This window comes from Phaenicophaeus curvirostris, chromosome 27 (genome assembly GCF_032191515.1).
Source record: "Phaenicophaeus curvirostris isolate KB17595 chromosome 27, BPBGC_Pcur_1.0, whole genome shotgun sequence".
In the NCBI taxonomy this organism is placed as follows: domain Eukaryota; kingdom Metazoa; phylum Chordata; class Aves; order Cuculiformes; family Cuculidae; genus Phaenicophaeus; species Phaenicophaeus curvirostris.
Genome location: NC_091418.1, coordinates 2,646,777 through 2,667,947, shown reverse-complemented (window position 1 = coordinate 2,667,947; position 21,171 = coordinate 2,646,777). Strand labels below are relative to the sequence as shown.

The window sequence follows — 21,171 nt, the reverse complement described above, 5'->3', positions numbered from 1 at the left end:
ACTGGATCAGGGGCTCCAAGCCCCATCCAACCTGGTCTTGAACACCTCCAGGGATGGGGCAGCCACCCCTGCTCTGGGCAACCTGTTCCAAGACTTCACCACTCTCATAGTGAAGAAATTCTTCCTTACGTCTAATCTAAATCTGCCCCTCTCCAGTTTATCCCCATTGCTCCTCATCCTATCACTCCAAGCCTTTGTGAACAGCCCCTCCCCAGCTTTCTTGGAGCCCCTTCAGGTGCTGGAAGGTCGCTAGAAGGTCTCCTTGGAGCCTTCTCTTCTCCAGGCTGAACAACCCCAACTCTCTCAGCCTGTCCTCATACGGGAGGTGCTCCATCCCTCTGATCATCCTTGTAGCCTCCTCTGCACTCGTTCCAACAGCTCCATCTCCTTTTTATGTTAAAGATTCCAGAACTGGACACAATAATATTTAGACCTCATGCAGGCAGATTCCATCTCCTTCCCTGGAAAGCCCAGAAAAAAAAAAAAAAGCTTCTGCTCCCTTTCTGCTCTCCCATCTCCCCCTAAATTCCAGCTCCAGGGGGGTAAATTCCCAGCAGGAGGTGCTGGAGGAGTACATGGAGCACCAAACCACTGCAGTCTTCCCCCAGGGAGCTGCAAACCCAGAACTCATCCTTCCTGCAGCGTTTTCCTTTCCCAGCATTTCTCATCCCGCTGCAGGCTGCTCCGAGGCATGGCAAACCTCCTGAAAGAATGATGTAGGTCAGATTACATGGGTAATAACTCTGCCCCTCCAGGCAAGCCCTCAATGCGGTTGTACAGTCTTGGCCAGCCTAAACGAAACCTGCAATGCGTTTCTTGTTTTCCCTGTCTAAACGCAGCCCCAGCAAACCTCGGGGGGGCATCGAAATCAATCGGTTTCCTCCTGCCTTACTCATCAGGCTGCATATTCCTATTAGAAATAACTCCTCCCTTTCTCTTTTCTCCCCCTCAGCTATCCCACACAGATGCACTGTGAGGAGACAGCCCGAAAATGCACCCTCACCCCAATCTGATTTTGCTGTGCTGAGGAATAAAGGTATTTGCTTCTTCTTGACTCTGCGGAGCTGCAGCAGCTGCTGTTTCCAGGGCTGCAAGCTGCCAGAATAGCTTCTCTCCTCAGCAGAATCTGCAGACTCATAGCATCTAATCCACTTATCTTAATATCTGATCTCCAGACTTGCTGGTCTTAACCAGAACTTCAGACGAAACCAGATTTAAAGATCATATTGGGTAGAGGACAATATGACAAGGAGATGGAGCTGTTGGAACGGGTCCAGAGGAGGCTACAAAGATGATTAAAGGGTTGGAGCACCTCCCATATGAGGACAGGCTGAGAGAGTTGGGATTGTTCAGCCAGGAGAAGAGAAGGCTCCGAGGAGACCTTAGAGCAACTTCCAGTATGGAAAGGGCCTCCAGGGAAGCAATATGCTCTCCTGTCACAGTGTGTGGTGCAGCAACCCAAAGAGATTAGCAGTGCTTTATCCTGTGCTTCTGTCCCTTACCAAATGAAAATTCCCAGGAATTCCCATTCAGAGCATGGAACTGGAAGAGAGAATCTTAGCTGGATTTAGAAAGCATGAACTGATGTAAGTACAGCACCTCAAACTGGCACTAAACCCTCCTGGTTTGATGGTTTAGTGAATTACATATGTGAGAACCCTTTGCTACAATCTCTTCTGGTCATTTCTCGTTCCCATCCGTTTAATCATTTTGATACCCGTACACCAGAAAAGGAATCATAGAATCACAGAATCACCAGGTTGGAAGAGACCCACCGGATCATCGAGTCCAACCATTCCCATCAATCACTAACCCATGTCCCTCAGCGCCCCGTCCACCCGTCCCTTAAACCCCTCCAGGGAAGGGGACTCAACCCCATCCCTGGGTAACCTGTTCCAGTGCCCAATGACCCTTTCAAGGACATATAACCATTATACTCATGTAGTGTAGGTCAGAGAGCTCTCTCAGCTTTCCCACAGCTCATCCCATCTGCAAGCAGGGAGAATCCACCCATAAAACCCTTCCCTGCAAACAAACAGCTTTTACGCTGCTGCCCAGCTCTGCTCTATTGGAAGGTGAAACATGACCTTTCAGTTTGGCTTTAGGATTTGAAATATGCTTATTATAGCTTCACAAACATCCTCGGATGGATTCCATCAACAGAAGCAAAAAGAAAAGAAAAAAAAAAGAGATAAAAGGATATATCTGGCTACTGCATCTTCCCCAATTCCCGCCTACTCAGAGCTATTCTCTACAGCCCCATCTCAAGTGCTTTATCCTTCCTCATAACAAATGGCCAGGTTATTCTCCTTCAAAAGCAAAGTTAATACTGCTTCCAGTCAGGTCTGATGGCTGTGTTTGTGAGTCAGCAGAGCCTTGAAGGTGTATTTCATTTTTATACTGTGGAGGTCTAGAAACCGCGCTGCTCTGAGCTGCAGGAATCTCATCCCTATTGCAATGGATCAGCTAAGAAAACCCGAATTATCTACCACAGCCCTGCTGGTTAATTACTGGAGATGGTGCAAGTGCACATTTCCCATTTCTCCTGCCAGCCAGGAAGCAGAAAATCACTGAGGAGGTAACGCTCCGAGCCATCAGCTCCACAGCCACAACGCCCCTTTGAGGGTTTGGACTAACTAAAAGAAATGACTGAATAGCTTCTGGCATCGCCAAATAACCATGCTGAGACTGGTTAGTCAGGGATGCCTAAGTGCTTCTGCGTTGTTATTTCAGTAATACATTTATTTCTCTTGTACAAAATCCTCAACATAAGAAGGAGATGGAGCTGTTGGAACGGGTCCAGAGGAGGCTACAAAGATGATCCGAGGGCTGGAGGCCAGGCTGAGAGAGTTGGGGTTGTTCAACCTGGAGAAGAGAAGGCTCCAAGGAGACCTTAGAGCAGCTTCCAGTGCTGAAAGGGGCTCCGGGAAAGCTGGGGAGGGACTGTTCACAAAGGTTTGGAGTGATAAGACGAGGGGCAATGGGGATAAACTGGAAAGCAGTAGATTTAGACTGGACAGAAGGAGGAATTTCTTATGATGAGAATGGGCCAAGAGCTTATCAGGAGGAGAGCAGAAATGTTAAAAGAGTGGGTATGACAGATCCTGATCTAAGCAAGCCTTGCCTTCTGTTGTGAGCATCACGGAGAGCCCAAAGGCATTCATGTTGCTTTATACCTGCACAGAACTGCCTGAAACACCTATCGCAACGGCCAGAGACTATTCCCAGGCTGAGATGATTCTCCCACACTATGGGACCAACTAGATTTTAGGTTTCCCGATCACAGAAGGTGATGGCTGTCACATAACATTATAGCTGTTCAGATGTAGTAACGCGAGACAAAAGCCTGGGAGCCTGTCAAAACTCCAAACCCTGAAAGATTCAATGTTTTTATTATTGAGCAATGAAAGACCACAAGACCTACCCACCGGCAGGGTTCCAGTTCTGAGCAATCCTCACTCAAAAAGCAAGAAAAACCACCAAAAAATAGTTTTAATGGAAATGAAATTTCTATTTCCCTCAAAAAGCTGCACAAATAAAAAGAAAAACCAGCCACTTCTCATCTGCCCCATATCTGGAGGGGTTCAAGGCCAGGTTGGATGGGGCTTGGAGCCCCAGATCCAGTGGGAGGTGTCCCTGCCCATGGCAGGGGTGGGACTGGGTGGGCTTTGAGGTCCCTTCCAACCCAAACTGTTCTATGATTAGTATTATTGAGCAACCACTTCAGTCCTCACAGCTAACTCATGCCATGAGACCCCCTCACTGCATCGTTAGCGATTTAATCTATGCATGGGAGTGGTGCAAAGCCATTTTCTCTCGAGGAGGAGCAGCGCCAGAGATCAAACCCCTGCAGACCTCTGTGAGCGCTTCGCTTAAGTGATATTAGCACAGAACCAAGACGATGGGCTGCGTTCCGTATTCTACACCATTCTGCATAAACCCTTGACTATCGCCCTCAAATACCAAGAATGTGAGGGATGCAGGAAGATCTCTTGTAGGAAATGAGGAGCACTGGCTGCAGTAGTAATTTTTATTCATATACTGCAGAGCTGGGCATCTTCTCGCTGCTGTGAAACTTAACCAGTCAACACACTGCGGTACAACAGGCAGACAGCTTTATTGCTCACTTTTCTTCAGTGTTTTATGGTCAGCAATACATGCCAGAGTATTAAATAACGGGATGCTTAGATCTTGCTAGGAAATGCTTGCGCATCCGCATGGGGGAAGATTATACACGCACTAAAAGGTAGAGGTGGCTTTGTGCACAACCCACATAAATTTGATTGCTGCGTATGCATGTCCTGAAGTGCCACGTCTACGTGTTCTTTGAACTCCTCCAGCCCTGGGCAGCCTGGCCCAGTCCTTCAGGACTCTTGCAGTAAAGCAATTTTTCCTAATATCCAATCTAACATGTGCGAGTGTAGACTGAGAGTAGAAAACCCCACCAGATAATGGCACAGGGAAAGAAAGATTCGTAGAGATGCACATTCTGCTGCTCCTACTGCCCAGAAACCAACCGTGTCCTGGGCTGCATCCAAAGCAACGTGGCCAGCAGGGCAAGGGAGGGGATTCTGCCCCTCTGCTCCTCTCTTGGGAGACCTCAGCTGGAGTTCTGTGTCCAGTTCTGGAATCCTCAATGTAAGAAGGAGATGGAGATGTTGCAACGCGTCCAGAGGTGGCTGCAAGGGTGATGATCCCGTACGAGGACAGGGATGTCCCATCAGACCCACCTGACTGATTCCAGCCTTGCACAACCCAGTGCAAATGAGATGTTGCAGTCGTTAAGACCGATGAGTTAATACTAATGAGAGGAGAATCAGAATTGTGTTCCATTCTCTGTTGCGACTCATCAGAAGCTGATTCAGTTGAGAATGGTCACAACTATTCTTCATATTTTATGGCATCGTAAACCACCACTTTTCTGGTGACAGCTTTAAGACGGGTAAGATCACTCACAAGGAGGCAAAAGGAAAAGATGAAGCTCAGATTATCCAGCAGCCCTAAGTGGCAGGACGTCAGGGAAGCCAAGAACCCAGCGCCAACTTACACCAACCCTCTGATGTGGTTTGCAGGCTCTGGAGTCCAAACCTTTATTTCTCACATTGGCAGAAGCCCCATTTGAAGCAAATGAGACCTTGCAAATGAGAGAATGATCACAATGGGCTGAGAGGGATTTTTCAAACCACGTCCATTGCTCTGCAGCTGGCAAGGTAGGGGAGCTCTTTTTGTCCAAGAACCTGTTTGTTTATGCTTAATTGCTGGAATCAAACAAAAGCAGAACGTCTTTTTAATTGATTGTGGGAGCTAACAATGAACCCCTGAAAGTGCAAGGAGGAATCTGCCATCAGATTTTGTGGCCCAGTTTGGAGTCCTGTTAAAAAGAGTAAACAAAGCTAATGAATCTTCTAATTAAGCATTCGTTGATAGAGCTCAGATGAAAGAAGTGGCTGGCTGGTTCCTGTAGCTCTTGTAATCAAGAGATGGAACAAACTCCAAGTGAGCAAATTAGTGTTACTGTGCGCAGCAAAACAGAATTGGTGTAAGCAATAATGAAATAATGAAAGCTGCTCAGGCACTTGCTGTATACGGCACAAACAAAGCAAATGGCTGTTCAAACGAAATAAATTAAACACTTATTAGCATTTCTTCTGTCTTCCCGATACTGTATTTCAGTCCTTGCAGGCAAAATTCCAGGTGGGCTTTGACAAACCATGGTAGTGTTGTCTCAGAGCAAAAGGTTGTTCGGAATATAGGAAGCAGGCTTCCTAAAACACAAGAGACAAAGTCTTACGAGGAGCTGCTGAAGGACCTGGGGCTGTTTAGCCTGGAGAAGAGGAGGCTGAGGGGAGACCTCATCGCTCTCTGCAGCTCCTGGAAAGGAGGTTGGGGTGAAGTGGGTGCTGGGCTCTTCTCCCAGGTAACAAGACTTCATTCTGCCATGCACCTCAACCCCAAACATACCTGCTACGCTTTCTGCTGGGGAAACTATTCTTTCATTAAAAGAAAAAAGGCAAACTCCATTAGAATTCAAGTGTTTTTCAGCGTAAGGGAATTTTCACTGACTGGTTGCATTCAAGTAACTTTTTTATGTTCAATGAGGCCCTAGCACAGGGCTTAGCCATAGAACTATAGAACCATGGGATGGGTTGGGTTGGGTTGGAAGGGACCTCAAAGCCCATCCAGTTCCAACTGGACGATCTCATAAGCAGGGACACCTCCCACTGGATCAGGGGCTCCAAGCCCCATCCAACCTGGCCTTGAACCCCTCCAGGGATGGGGCAGCCACCCCTGCTCTGGGCAACCTGGGCCAGGGCCTCCCCACCCTCCCAGCAAAACATTTCTGCCTAAGATCTCACCTCAATCTCCCCTCTTTGCCCTAAACTCTTCCTTGAGGAAACACCCTTCGTAGATCGAGTACATGTCAATAGCAGAGGGAAATGCACCAACCAGAATGTATTGTCTGAGAGCTGCTCGCTTTGCTCATGCAGCAGTTGCTTGTGACTGCATAACTCCCATCACATCCCATCGCATCCCATCCCATCGCATCCCATCCCATCCCATCCCATCCCATCCCATCCCATCCCATCCCATCCCATCCCATCCCATCCCTACTGTTATTTCTATATCATCCATCATGATAATTTGCATTATCCAGGTCAGCCAGCCAAGAGGAGGTTTTCAAGGGGTACACTTGGACTTGGGATTCCTCTGCCTAAGGTTTGTGTGAGATGAAATCATGATACTCACACCTAACCGAAGCAGCAAGAGAGCAGCTTTAGCTTCAGCAGATGGACACTCTGCTAAGCTGCTGGGTGACTCAGCTCCTCTCTAGTGACTGCCTGTCTGCTTTTGTCAATGCAGCTTTAAACAAAGACAAGACTAATAGCACAGACCATTCAATTCTGCTTGGAAGCCACTCTTCACCCTGTTCCTTTGTTCACTACTACTTCAATCATTTTTCCAACAATAAGGCAGCAAGGGGCTGGATTGTCCTCCGCATTACGGCAAAAAGCAACAAAAGGGAAACAAAGGGAATGGGGAAATCAGAGCTGACACTGCTTTGCACCTGGAAACACCAGTTTCCAAAGCAGGATGCCTTCAGTAGTAGCTTGCTTTTCCTTGTAGTAACAAAGCCTCATCCTTACCTCTGAGTCACACTGAAATTCAACACTGCAGGGCTGTCTGCAGATCCCATCCTCCTGGCACACACTGCTGGCAGAGGCTTTCCACTCCTTTTCCCTCTCTAAAAAAAAATAAATGAGAAAGAGTATTAACAACCTGCAATTACAAAGCTCATTTTCCTGGGGTACGAAGTGGAGTTATTTTTAGAAGGTGAGGTATAGCCATTTATTAATACATGGCATAATAAATGATACCATTAATAATTAAATCTTATGCTCAAGTTGAATGTAGGGGAGTTTAGCATAAATACATCAGCATAAAACAAGGTCTGCCAGTCTGCATTTGTAGAATATCTAGTGAGACATGTCCCTGCCCATGGCAGGGGGGGTGGAACTGGATGATCTTTAAGGTCCCTTCCAGCCCAAACTATTCAATGATTTTATGATCCCACAACGATTGGTTTTCAGAAGCTCCCTGAAGCGCTAAACAAGCCTGCTGTGAATCTTTCCATCTGCTACAAGCTCCACGTTGTTCCTTCCTTCTCCGGGTGCTCCACAACCTACACAAACCACTTAATTCGTGAAAAAGTTAAAACCAATCGCTGTTACAGCTAAAATGGATCAGCACATAAAAGGTCACCTGTGCTGCCGCATTCAGTGCCTGAATAATGCATAATTCTTCTAACATGCCCTAACGCCACTGCAACTGGAATCTGCATCGCGAACTTGGAAAAGCATTTAGAGTAGGAGCCTCACTTGCTTGTAAATTGAGAGCAATTCCATTGATCTTCAACGGGGACACAAGATTTGCAAAATAAAGTCTCTCCTTAGCTCTGCTGCCATGCAGAGATGCTTAAGCCTTGGTGCAGTTAACTGGGGTCATTAGTTAAGGGTCACTGGGCAGTGGCAGAGGCTGCCCAGGGAGGGGGTTGAGTCCCCTTCCCTGGAGGGGTTTAAGGGACGGGTGGACGAGGTGCTGAGGGACATGGGTTAGTGATTGATGGGGATGGTTGGACTTGATGATCCGGTGGGTCTCTTCCAACCTGGTGATTCTATGATAACTCCATCCAGCTTTGTGCCTCTGACGGGCCACTGCCCTTCACAACTCAATATCCCTCATATTCACATGCCCCGAAACCTAAAAGAACGACACCACGCAGCAGGTAATGTCCTATTTGAGATCACTAGATTACAGTAGGAAACAATTCAATTAACCCTGGTCTATCTTTAGTAGATGACTGGTATTAAGCAAACATATCTTTAAGCCAGAAATACTTAAGTACCCTTGCAATTAGCGACAGGCATACCGTGTAATTTATATATATGCCTGTCTTTCCCCTTTCTTTACAAAGAAAATAAGCATTTTTGTGGTATCTCTCTCATTAAATGCCCCCCAACCCACGCCTATGTTTATTCCTTCCTCAAAACAACTTTAAAGAATGTATTTTATAATAAATTTGCTCTTCTGACCCCGAGAGACACATTCCCATCACCTTTTTCAGCATCCAAAGAAGGCTGCGCACAATATTTTCCTATCTTACTTCTGATAAGTCTCTCCTGCATAAATAAACTTTTGTGCTAATCAACCAGCGGCCAAGAACCCAGGTCAGAGGTAGCTGGGGCGCAGTTTCAGTCTCTGTGTCAGCCAGACAGGGCAAAAGCAAAAATTCAATCCCTGTGGTGCAGCCCGCAGACGGTTTTGCCTCTGGAGGATTCCAAGGAACAGAGGAAGAAAAGCAGGATAACCAGATATCAACATATTCTGCTAGGACTGCGAACCATGCCCTGCATTTGTTTCTTCATTCAGGTAATTACCTGGTTATTAGGAACCACTTGGGATTGGCAATGACCTCTCCGGGGATTATGGTTGGACCTAATGATCCATGGTTGCACTTGATGATCCATGGTTGGACTCGATGATCCACGGTTGGACTCGATGATCCAAGAGGTCTTTTCCAACCTGGTGATTCTATGATTCTGCCAGGGAGGCTTGTGGGATGTGGAGGGTGAGGGAAAAGAGAGTCCTGGCAGGCTGGGGTGGGTGGTTGTTAGGCTTGAGCGAGGTCTGCGATGAGTGGGGCTCCTAAGAAATGAGGGGGGCACCTGAGGAGAGGGGGACACCTGCAGCAAGGGTGCTGTGAGGTGATGGGGGCACCTGAGAAGTCAGGGAGAGACCTGAGAGGTGAGGGTGGCGTGGGGTTAGATGCACACCTGTAGTGAGGGGGGCACCTGAGAGGCATGTGGGGTGCCTGAGAGGCAAGGTGAGCTCTTGTGCTGAGGGTGAAGTGAGAGGCGTGGGGGGCACCTGAGATGTGGGGAAAGCCTGCAGATAAGGTGGTGTGAGGTGATGGGGCACCTGAGAGGGGAGGGAGGCTCCTGCTGTAAGCGGGGCATTTGAGAGGTGAGGGGGGGCACCTGTGGTTAGGGTAATGCATGCAGAGAGAGCAGTGCCAGGCTGTCCCAGTGCAAGCCCCCTGCATCCTTCCCCATCCCCTTCAACCCCTCCATCCTCTCCACCCCCCCCAATCCCTCAAACCCCTCCACCCTTCTCCTTTCCCCAATGCCTCCCCATCCCCCCCACTCCTCTCCATCCTCCCCACTGCATCCCCTCCACCCCTCTCCATCCTCTCTATCCCCTCCGTCCCTCCCCACCCCGTAGCCCCTCCATTCCCCCTCCACCCCTCCCTTCCCTATCCATCCCCCCTCCATCCCCCTCCCCATCCCTCTCCATCTCCCCCTCCATCCCTGCATCCTTCTCCATCCCCTCTCCACCTCTCTCCATCCCCCCCTTCACCCTCCCCATCCCTCTCTATCCTCCCCCACCCCTTCTCATCCCCCCACCTCTCTCCACCTCTCTCCATCCCCCCCACCCCTCCCCATCCTTCTCCATCCCCCTCTCCACCCTCTCCATCCCACTCCACCCCCCCTCCACCCCCTCCATCTCCCCCTCCACCCTCCTCATTCCTCTCTATCCCCTCCTCATCCCTCTCCATCCCCCCTCCCCATCCCTCTCCATCCCCCCTCCCCATCCCTCTCCATCCCCTCTCCCCATCCCTCTCCATCCCCCTCCATCCCCTCCATCCCCCCCTCCACCCTCCCCTCTCCATCCTCTCCATTCCCCCCCTCCATCCCCCTCCCCCCATCCTCTCCACCGCCCCATCCTCTCCATCCCCCCATCCATCCTCTCCAGCCCCCGTCCATCCCCCCCTCCATCCTCCCATTGCCCCCCCTCCATCCTCTCATCCCCCCCATCCTCTCCATCCCCCCATCCATCCTCTCCAGCCCCCGTCCATCCCCCCCTCCATCCTCCCATTGCCCCCCCTCCATCCTCTCATCCCCCCCATCCTCTCCATCCCCCTCTCCATCCCCCTCTCCATCCTCTCCATCCCCCCCCTCCATCCTCTCATCCCCCCTCCATCCTCTCCATCCCCCCTCCATCCTCTCATCCCCCCGCTCCATCCTCTCCATCCCCCCCTCCACCCTCTCCATCCCCCCATCCTCTCCACCCCCCTCCACCCTCTCCATCCCCCCCTCCACCCTCTCCATCCCCCCTCCACCCTCTCATCCCCCCCTCCATCCTCTCCATCCCCCCCTCCACCCTCTCCATCCCCCCCATCCTCTCCATCCCCCCCTCCTCCATCCCCCCCCCCTCCCGCTCCGCCCCAGCCCCGCGCGGCTCCTCCCGGCGGCTGCTCCCTCCCTTTCCCCCCGCCGATAAATAGGGGCGGCCGCTCGCTGCGTGGGCTCAGAGGCGTCTTTCTCCCCGTCTCCCTCCGTCCCATCCCCTCGGCGGCCATGAGCTCGTACGGCTACGACCCGTTCTTCCCCTCGTACAAGCGGCGCTACGCCGAGAGCCCGCGGCTGCACGTCTCGGCGATGCGCGGCGGCGGCGGCGGCTTCGGCTCGGCGCGCTCCGCCTACTCCAGCCTCTCGGCCCCGGTCTCCTCGGTGTCGGTGCGGAGGAGCTACGCCGCCGCCTCCTCCTCGAGCGCCTCGGGGTCCCTCCTGCACTCGGTGGACAGCCTGGACCTCAGCCAGGTGGCCGCCATCAGCAACGACCTCAAGTCCATCCGCAGCCAGGAGCGGGCGCAGCTGCAGGACCTCAACGACCGCTTCGCCTGCTTCATCGAGCGCGTGCACGAGCTGGAGCAGCAGAACAAGGTGCTGGAGGCCGAGCTGCTGGTGCTGAGGCAGAAACACGCCGAGCCGTCCCGCTTCCGAGCCCTCTACGAGCAGGAGATCCGCGAGCTGCGCCTGGCGGCCGAGGAGGCGGCGAGCGAGAAGCAGGCGCTGCAGGGCGAGCGGGAGAGCCTGGAGGAGACGCTGCGGGGGCTGCAGGCGCGCTACGAGGAGGAGGTGCTGAGCCGCGAGGACGCCGAGGCGCGGCTGCTGGAGGTGCGCAAGGGGGCGGACGAGGCGGCGCTGGCCCGCGCCGAGCTGGAGAAGCGGGTGGACAGCCTGCTGGACGAGCTGGCCTTCCTCAAGAAGGTGCACGAGGAGGAGCTGGCCGAGCTGCAGGCGCAGATCCAGTACGCGCACCTCTCGGTGGAGATGGACGTGTCGGCCAAGCCCGACCTCTCCGCCGCCCTGCGCGACATCCGAGCGCAGTACGAGAAGCTGGCGGCCCGCAACATGCAGAACGCCGAGGAGTGGTTCCGCAGCCGCTTCACCGTCCTCAGCGAGAGCGCCGCCAAGAACACCGACGCCGTCCGCGCCGCCAAGGACGAGGTCTCCGAGAGCCGCCGCCTCCTCAAAGCCAAGACCCTGGAGATCGAGGCCACCCGCGGCATGAACGAGGCGCTGGAGAAGCAGCTGCAGGAGCTGGAGGAGAAGCAGAGCGCTGACATCTCCGCCTTGCAGGTGGGGACGGGTGCCCCGGGCTGGGGGATGCTGCCAGCGCGCTCTCCAGTTGCGCAAAGATGCGTCCTTAGTGTTTGGTAGGAACGGTTGGGCTCGATGATCCGGTGGGTCTCTTCCAACCCGGTTATTCTACGATTCTATGATCGTATCCAAACCCCAGGGTGTCCTAAAACCGCAGCGCGAAACGCCTGTAGAGTCGGGTCGCGGCACCTGACCTCGTTTGGGTCTTAATCCCGCGCTTGGGGTCGTATTAAGAGCCCTCCGCGATGTTGGATGGCGGAGTCTAAGCCATCCTACACCCCGGAGTCTAACGCATCCTACATCATTTATCTAAATGCTCATAAAGCCTTAACTACCTTGTCGTGAAAAAGAGACGCTCCAGCTAAATCCAGAAATAGTGCAAGACACCCCAGATTCTAAGGCATCATGCATCATTTATCTAGATGCTCATCTAACACATCCTACATCGTTTATCTAGATGCTCGTAAAGCTTTAACTATCTTGTCGTGAAAAAGAGATGCTCCAGCTAAATCCAGAAATAGTGCAAAACACCCCAGATTCTAAGGCATCGTGCATCATTTATCTAGATGCTCGTCTAACACATCGTGCATCATTTATCTAGATGCTCATTGAACGCATCCTACATCGTTTATCTAGATGCTCATAAAGCCTTAACTATGCTGTCGTGAAAAAGAGATGCTCCAGCTAAATCCAGAAATAGTGCGAAACGCACTAGAGTCTAACACATAGAACATCGTTTATCTAGATGCTTATAAAGCCTTAACTATCCTGACGTGAAAAAGATGCTCCAGCTAAAACTAGAAATAGTGCAAAACACCCCAGAGTCTAACGCGTTGTACATCGCTTATCTAGATGCTCATCTAATGTATCATTCATCATTTATCTAGATGCTCATCTAACGCATCGTATGTCGTTTATCTAGTTGCTCATAAAGCCTTAACTACCCTGTCGTGAAAAAGAGATGCTCCAGCTAAATCCAGAAATAGTGCAAAACACCCCGGAGTCTAAGGCATCGTGCATCGTTTATCTAGATTCTCGTCTAACGCATCGTGCATCACTTATCTTGATGCTTCTAAAGCCTTAACTACCCTGTCGTGCAAAAAAGGTGCTCCAGCTAAAACCAGAAATAGTGCAAAACGCCTCAGAGTCTAGGGCATCGTACATCGTTTATCTAGATGCTCATAAAGCCTTAACTACCCTGTCGTGAAAAAGGGATCCTCTAGCTAAAACCAGAAATAGCACCTAGAGGGTAAATCTGTAATGAAGTGCTACATGAATTTCATGCATGGTTTGGCCCTCGGGTAGCAGAAAATTGGGCTCTTTAAGGGTGGAAAAACCAAGTGTAGATGTCGGGGTGGAAAAACCCTGCCAGGGAAAGGTAAACGGTGCCTTTTTGGCTGAGGGTGGAGTTGGAGCAGTCGGTTTGTCTGCTAGAGCAAGGTTAAATTAATAGAATTGGAGAAATTCCTTACAGGGTATTCTTGCTAGACGTGGGAAAATGAAATTTTATGCTGTCGTTTCCAACAGGATACAATCAACAAATTAGAGAACGAGCTGAGAACCACCAAGAGCGAAATGGCTCGGTACCTGAAGGAATATCAGGATCTGCTCAACGTGAAAATGGCCCTGGATATCGAAATTGCAGCATACAGGTATGATGGGGAATGTGGTAGGAAGGCAGAACTTGGATCAGGTTCCCATTCTCTCTTTGAATCTATTTTATTTATTGTTCTTCCAGCTAAAAATTTTATAGATGGATGTCAAGAGTTTAACCAGGTCTTCTCCATCGGCTTCTTTGTGGAAGAAGCGATGCTTTTGGGGTTAAATATTGCTTAAAGCAAAATACCTGCTCGGTATTTACAGTGAAGAGATTTTTACATCCGTGGAACATCTTAATACTGTGTTCTCAAAACTGGAGATCCCTTAAATGCTTTGAAGAACAGCCTTTGTACAGGTTGTTCTCAGCTCCTAGCAGCAGCCTCCAGCAAAGAAAATATTTTACAGCAGTATTTTGCTGCTGTGGAATGTTTTGTCCCAGCTAGTGTGAGAAAGGGCAGATGCCAAAATAGAGTTTCTGTGAATGCCACAAGGGGGATTATTGAGAAAGTGGCTTTAAACCTTGCCTAATAGCTAAATGCAGCATCAAAATATAATGTCTACGTTCTATGCAACCCTACAGGCTGCTAAAATGCACCTTCACCTCCCATAGGAACCTAATCCTAGAGGCTTCTTCCCCTTTATTTCTTCTACTAGGGAAAAGTATTGACTTGTCTGTAACGAGTACCTCAGACTTTCAAATCATTCCATGATCGAGCGGCACTGCCACATAGAAACTCATGATGGGATAGTTTTGCACTGCTCGAAGCAATATAGTACCTCGATCTGGAGCTAAATCTGCAGCAGAAGTAAGGCATTTCTGCTTGCTTTTTTTTTTTTCCCTGCTAGGAAACTGCTGGAAGGTGAAGAAACCAGACTCAGTTTCACCAGTGTCGGCAGCATCACCAGTGGCTACACCCAGACCGCCCCAACCTTTGGCAGGTCTGCTTACAGTGGTCTCCAGTCCAGCTCCTACTTGATGACAACCCGAACCTTCCCCACGTACTACTCCAGCCACGTCCAGGAAGAGCAGATTGAAATAGAGGAAACGATTGAGGCTGCTAAAGCAGGAGAAGCCAAAGCAGCCCCCGCAGAGGAAGGTGAGGAGGAAGAGAAAGAGGAAGGTGAGGAAGAAGCAGGAGGTGAAGAGGCTGAAGAAGAGGAGGAAGGTACTTAGAGTTCCTTTCAAAGCCCTCTCTTTCATGCTTCACCCTGCTTGTAGAATCATAGAATAGCTTGGGTTGGAAGGGATCTTAAAGACCACCTAGATCATCATTTGGAGTAAAACCCAGAAATCCTGATGATGATTATGTCCAGTCATTAGACCTCTCATTGCCTGCTCGCATAAACAGAGGATCGTGGTATTAAACACGGCATTTAAGCAGGGAAGAGTGAATATTGAATGGAACATAAGGTAAATATTCGTTATCAGGGAGATTTATAGCACTTGCTCTACCCCTTTGGAAATCACTGGCTGTTTTTTCCATTCAGGCTTCCAAAACCAAGAATGATAATGCTTTATTAGCATTGAATGATATATTCACAGGGCAGCAAACAGTGCTTAGCTCTTACAGACATCCTCAAAAAGAGGGAACAAGAACATCCTGACCTAAATACTAATTCCCAGGGAGTAGCTTGTGATAACAGGAACATCAGTCTGTGGATGTAGCTGTTGGGTTCAGTGATAGCAATATCTGTTGCCTGAGGTCTAAGTAGTTCTCTTGTTCAACTGAAATACCTGCCACTTCCTTGCTACCTTGTGGTTTATTTACTAAGCTAATGTTTTAAAGTAAATATAAAAGGGGTGTTTTCCAGAGTTGCTTTCACTAGGTTGGAAAAGACCTCCAGGATCATTGAGTCCAAGCGTTCCTACCAACCACTAGACCATGTTGCAGAGCCCTGAAGGGTTTAACCTAAATGTATCAGAAATGCCTTTGAACTGTTCGAAGAGTTTATTAATGTAAAGATTAATTATAAAGAAACGGCAGCTTAAGAGCCATTTGGAGAGCAAGGACAAGATTCCTTTTCCTACTCAATTCTTTGGATAAATCATAGAGCAGTGAGTCCACAGGCAATATTCTTCAAGGCTGTGATCTTGAAAAGACCCATAAAGCGTTTTTCTCCCTCTAGGAGAAGATGGTTGCGTAGTTTCGTTGTTCTCCCTTGCAATTCCAATGCAAATTTCTCTGCTTTCATGTTGCTGGCCCCATCGTGCTTACCTGGCTGCCATCCAGTCGTGTCGCGTGGAAGGGTTGCGGGGATGCGGTCCCCTGTGAAATTGGGGTTAAGAACATAGATGTGAAATGTTCCTTTTTTTTTTTTTGCCTTTCAAAGGTGCTAAGGAAGAATCTGAAGAAGCCAAAGAGGGAGAGGAAGAGGAAGGAGAAGGGGAAGAAACAGCAGCTGAAGAAGGGGAGGAATCTCAGGAGGCTGAGGAAGCTGGTGAGGAAGAGAAGGAAGAGAAGGAAGCAGCAGGAAAGGAAGAGAGTGAAGTGAAGAAGAAGGCTTGACTTTTAGGCAGTCTAGTTTTCTCATCAGCTCAACAGGCCAAATGATGATTGACTGAGCTAAAATTGCAGTCTCACCTATTTAATACAGTGACCACTGAGGTTTAAAGTTAATGATCTATGATGTTTCTCTCTGTGCAGAGTCTCAGTATGCTTGCAGAGCACCCACTGGCTTGCTCCCTGAATGCCGCATGGTCTACACGTATGAGTTCAGGGGTTTTGTCTTTCTTGGGTGATTCAGAACCTTAAAATATAGAATGGGGGAAAAAAAAAATAATAAGTCATGGGAATGAAAGTTATCCTTAACTTGCATTTAAAATAATAATGGAAACCTTGGGTGGGTAAAATAATGGAGGCTTCAATGAGTATGTGCAATAAAGCTAGTCAATAAAGTTACAGAAATGCTTAACATGGATTCCTTGTGTGTGTTGAGTCACTAATGTGGTGGAAAGGTTGGTGAAGTGTATTGCACTCGTCTTTCAAGCCTGTGGGGCAGGATGTGGGTTAGTGGTTTCTGTCTCTGGCTGATATGCTAGGGTTGCACTAATAGATGGACCAAATATTTTGTTGGGGCTGTAAACTTTCACGTGGAAATGTGGTAAAATTACACTGGTGTTGGGCTGGGCTGTTTGCACTGGTTTGGGTCTCACTGGGTGGTTCTATGCACACGAGCAGGAGCTCCCCCCTGCCTTTTGGGAACAGGAGGACTTCAAGGCAGAAGCAAAATGCAAACCTGGCTGGGAAGGGCTGGTGGGAAGTTGTGTCTGATAGATGAAAGAGGGAATGAGCACAAGGGTAGCTGAGACTGGGAGCAATATCTGTGTGTTAAAGATGAGGTGTTGGAAGGGAGGATGGTGTGGGGAGGAGTTCTCTGCTGCTTGAAGGAGCTGCCTTTCCAGGGTGCTGTTTTACATCAATCCGATGTGGACTGAAGAGGTGAGTTTTCTTCCAAGAGCTTGTTGGGGCCTTCTAAAGCCCTGCGCGTGAATTAAAGGTCTGATCTGTGGTTGGGTGCAGAATAAGAACAGCTCAAACAGCAGCAAAGCCTGACAAGTCTAAAGCGATGTCAGTGTCTGAGCTCTGAGCCCGTTTATTTTCTATTGAGTCAAGTTGATGGGTAAAATCAAAGCAACTACTAGACTAATGCTGTGAATTAAACCATTTTAGCTAAACTAAACCTGCTGAAACCCATGTTAAAGCAGGCATCGCGTGGCTGCACAAAAACTATCAGAATCCTGAGCTAGGTGGATTTTTTTGCATAGAGTTTTAGGGTAACGTTTAATGTTGTACACGGACTTGGTGGTATCAGTTGGGTTGCATTGATTCTCCTCAATGGCTGCGTTCAGAGTGAAAGGAAATACTTATTTCATACAGATGGTATTTTACGTACAGATTTTAGAGGTATTTCATCTTCCTTTTCAGTGTTGCAAGAGTTATAAAGAGGATAATGATGGTGGATGAGGTAAGCGTTGAATTCTTTTATTTCCACGTTCCCAGGAAGAACAGCAGAAGAAAGAAAAAGCAGCTTTGGTAAAGCCATTCAGGAAACAGCTTGTATGTGTGTGTAAAAATTCCAGTAACTCCTGTTCAGGGAGTTCCAGTATCATTTCCAAATGCTTAGGTTCCCCCCAACCCTTTTCTCAGTTTTTTGATGCATTTGGGAACCAGAGGCAAACTCATTTTCCCTTTCTTCAACATCTCTTTTAAGCTTTCCTTTTGACATTTCCCTTCTGTTTTAATGGAGATATTTCTGTGTTTATGCAGACTTATTCTTACAGTAAGATTTTATTTTCTGGCTCTAGGACAGCCGTGTTGGGGGGTGGGGGGGATACTTGCAGTGCCGTGGCCCAGAGGCTTGACCTGCTGTTTGCTGTGCTATTTAAAAGCCACTGGTGGATTGCAGGAGACCTGCTCATTTCAGTCTGTGACTCCTTGGTTCAAGCAGCCGAATACCAAGTCTAAGAGATGGTATTTGGCAGTTCACACAAGTCCCTTATTGGACAATGCTTATATTAAATGCTCTGTCCCATCCTGCCTTTATACAAGCACTCGGAGCTCTTTTTAACTAGTCAAGATATGAATTTACTTCTCCTTTATTGTCTTTTTTTTTTTTTGCTTCCTGAGGGGAGACCTCATTGCTCTCTACAACTACCTAAAAGGAGGTTGTGGAGAGGAGGGAGCTGGGCTCTTCTCCCAAGGGACAGGGGACAGGACGAGAGGGAATGGCCTCAAGCTCCACCAGGGGAGGTTCAGGCTGAACATTAGGAAAAAATATTTCATGGAAAGGGTGATTGGTCCCGGGCAGAGGCTGCCCAGGGAGGGGGTTGAGTCCCCTTCCCTGGAGGGGTTTAAGGGACGGGTGGACGAGGTGCTGAGGGACACGGGTTAGTGATTGATGGGAATGGTTGGACTCGATGATCCGCTGGGTCTCTTCCAACCTGGTGATTCTATGATTTCTGGGAAGCAATATGCCTTGCATCTCTCCCAAGTGTGGCAGCCAGGCTGCTAGGGCTGCTCTCAAACCAGCACACGCATTTCTCCTTGCAGCGTCTCTCGGTCTGATCCTCACTCTGTACGTTATTTCAATGTATTGCAGCTAGAGGAGAGCTTTCACGACTCTGCAGGCAATGTGTGAGTCACAGCCACGGCATCGAGCTGCCAAGAGTGACAACCTGCAGCGACCGGCCAGCTTGGCTTGTCCCCCCAAGTCCTGCCTTGCTCCTCAGGTGTGTACGAGATTGAAGTGCGTGTTTCAGGTGCTGAGATGCTCTCAGGATTGTAGGGATCCTGCTGGCAACGCTTGTTTTACCCTTGAAAACCCAGGAGCTCGCTTTGACGCAATGCAGTAAAAGCAGGCAGAGGGAGGTAGGATGGAAACTTTAACCCAAGTTGCAGCTGTGAGTAAAGCTGCAAGTCCAACCTGGAATTTTCTCTGGCTGTTTGGGCAGGTGGGGTCTGGATCAGGCTGAGAACTCATCACAGGGAAGACAAGGAGGTCCTGAATGCTTTTCTTGAGATACACATGTATGCACGTTCCCCTTGGACTCAGCGAGAGGAAGACGTGTACAGGTGTAACATCCAGATTCTAGGAATTTACCTTCTAGAAACTAAATAATTGACAATTTGTCGTGTGCTGCCTTCCTGGATAATTTAATGGTAGTTTCATCCCAAACAAAGAAGGAAGAAAGCCCACATGTGAATGGGAAAAGCACAGACCCAGATGCCCGGAGAAAATTCTAGTGCCTGACTCAGCTCCCTGGCAAATACAACCTATTTCTGTTTTGTAACGCTTCCCAGCTAGGATTTTAGTTCTGGGATGCTGAAAATCTCGTAATCGTAGCACGTCCACAAGCCAGTACCAGAAAAAGATCTTTGTTTAGAGTCCCCCTACTCCTGAAATCATGAGGGTCTTGATAGCCCACCTTAGATAAGACCCATAAATCTTCACAGTGACTTCCTTTAATTATTGTTTTTCCCTTCCCGGAGTCTTTCATATTAATGAACTTTTGTGTCTGAAAATAATTAATCCCTTCACTAGTTATGCACAGTCTGAAGAAGTAATTGGTGTAGAACAGGCAAAGAACATAGTATTTATGCAGCTCTGCCCTGGAATTATGCTCTTTTGAAACTGTTTGATTGCAGATGTCAGTAGACAAAACCTCTTGGCAACATTAAATATTAATTAGTTCTTATAGCATTATAAATATTTAGAAATGTGCTAACCAGTTGCTTATTCCTCTTAGGAGTCAATGAAAACATTTGCAGTGGGAGACAGACTAAACTCACGCGTTTGTGTGTTAGAGCAGAGGGAAAAAAATGCAGTTGTGGGTAATAACTAAAGGCTGCAATATGTTTTGGGTGGAAAACGAGGGGAAATAGGAATATTTTGAAATACACCATGTGTAAGCCCATGTTGGCATGTTCTTGAGTCTCCCACTGGCATCAATGTTTAATTCACTCTCCAAGGTGACCCTTCGTTGTCTTGACGCTGAAGATGCTTGACTTTCTATGCTGAGGGGTGGAAGCCGAAGAATCACAGAATCATAAAATCACCAGGTTGGAAGAGACGCACTGGATCATCGAGTCCAACCATTCCCACTGGCTTCAGGGTTTGTGACACTTCAGGTGGTTCTAGAACTTATCTGGAAGCCCATAAACAGAAAGATTTATTTTAAATATTGGTCTCTGGTTTAGCTTGGGGGTTTAGTGGTGGTGTTGTCTTGCAAATTTTGATTAGAGCCACGAGAAAAATGGTTTTAATGCTCACAAACCATTGAGCATGTCTATATCTTGACGTTACCGACTGTAGGTGACTGGGCTACTTAACTTCTTATTAATTGCTGTACAGTTATTTTTATGTCACATACTCATGTACCATTCACAAATAAGCTCGCTACAGAGAAGCTGCCATTTAATTTGCTAACTCTGCTTTAATTAAACGTCACTCAACCAGCAAGCTGTTGAGCACAGATTTCCATTATTGATAGCAGCAGGTGAAACATTCATTACTTTGCTACACAAAGACACTCAGATTTATTTGAAAGGCTTATCTGCTGTGGACTCCTTACTTCTCTAGCTAAGACCGTGCAGAACCCTTTCAATTAAAAACTACTTGATCTTCAATTATTGATAAGGTAAAGAATTGGAAGGCATATGTGAATCATAGATTTTGATCAGACCCTCAATTAGACAACAGATTTCAGGATAATCTCTGTGCTGAATCCAGGCTTAGATATGATTTGTGTTTCTTTGCTAGGTCTGGGAGGTAGGGCAGTAGCAGCATTCTTCATAAAGGGCACTTTATTTGGCTTTTTTCCTAATAAAGCCAACTGGGAAGTTGCAGAAGGCATGGACATTGTCCTTTCTATTGGGAATTTAAACATGCTTTAATTTGCTTTTATCCCTTAGTCACAGAAGGTACGATCTGAGCCCCTCTGAGTCTCAGGTCACACTCTGATTTCTACAGGTATCTTCAAATGGAAAAATAGGTAAAAATGAGTTAGGAATATTTTTGATGCACAATACCTGTATCATCACCAGGATGGTTTCCTTTTTCCATGAGTTTA

The 21,171-nt window shown here is 48.3% G+C and overlaps 1 protein-coding gene and 1 long non-coding RNA gene across 3 annotated transcripts in view; both read left to right on the top strand.

The window, feature by feature from the left end:
* Positions 1-21,171, top strand: part of LOC138731618 (uncharacterized) — a 349,611-nt gene that overhangs the window by 4,409 nt on the left and 324,031 nt on the right. Inside the window, exon 2 of the long non-coding RNA XR_011339178.1 lies at positions 157-325. This is a non-coding gene — a long non-coding RNA (uncharacterized lncRNA). The remainder of the gene's footprint in view (positions 1-156; positions 326-21,171) is intronic.
* NEFL (neurofilament light chain) lies at positions 10,909-16,516 on the top strand. 2 transcript variants are annotated; one of them, XM_069877546.1, is made up of 4 exons: positions 10,909-11,981; positions 13,530-13,654; positions 14,448-14,698; positions 15,933-16,516. In XM_069877546.1, the coding sequence occupies exons 1-4, from the start codon at positions 10,917-10,919 to the stop codon at positions 16,106-16,108; spliced, it is 1,617 nt and encodes a 538-aa protein (XP_069733647.1). In that variant the 5' UTR covers positions 10,909-10,916; the 3' UTR covers positions 16,109-16,516. The 2 variants fall into 2 exon arrangements, with proteins under 2 accessions (XP_069733647.1, XP_069733646.1); XM_069877545.1 differs by having other exon boundaries at positions 14,448-14,767.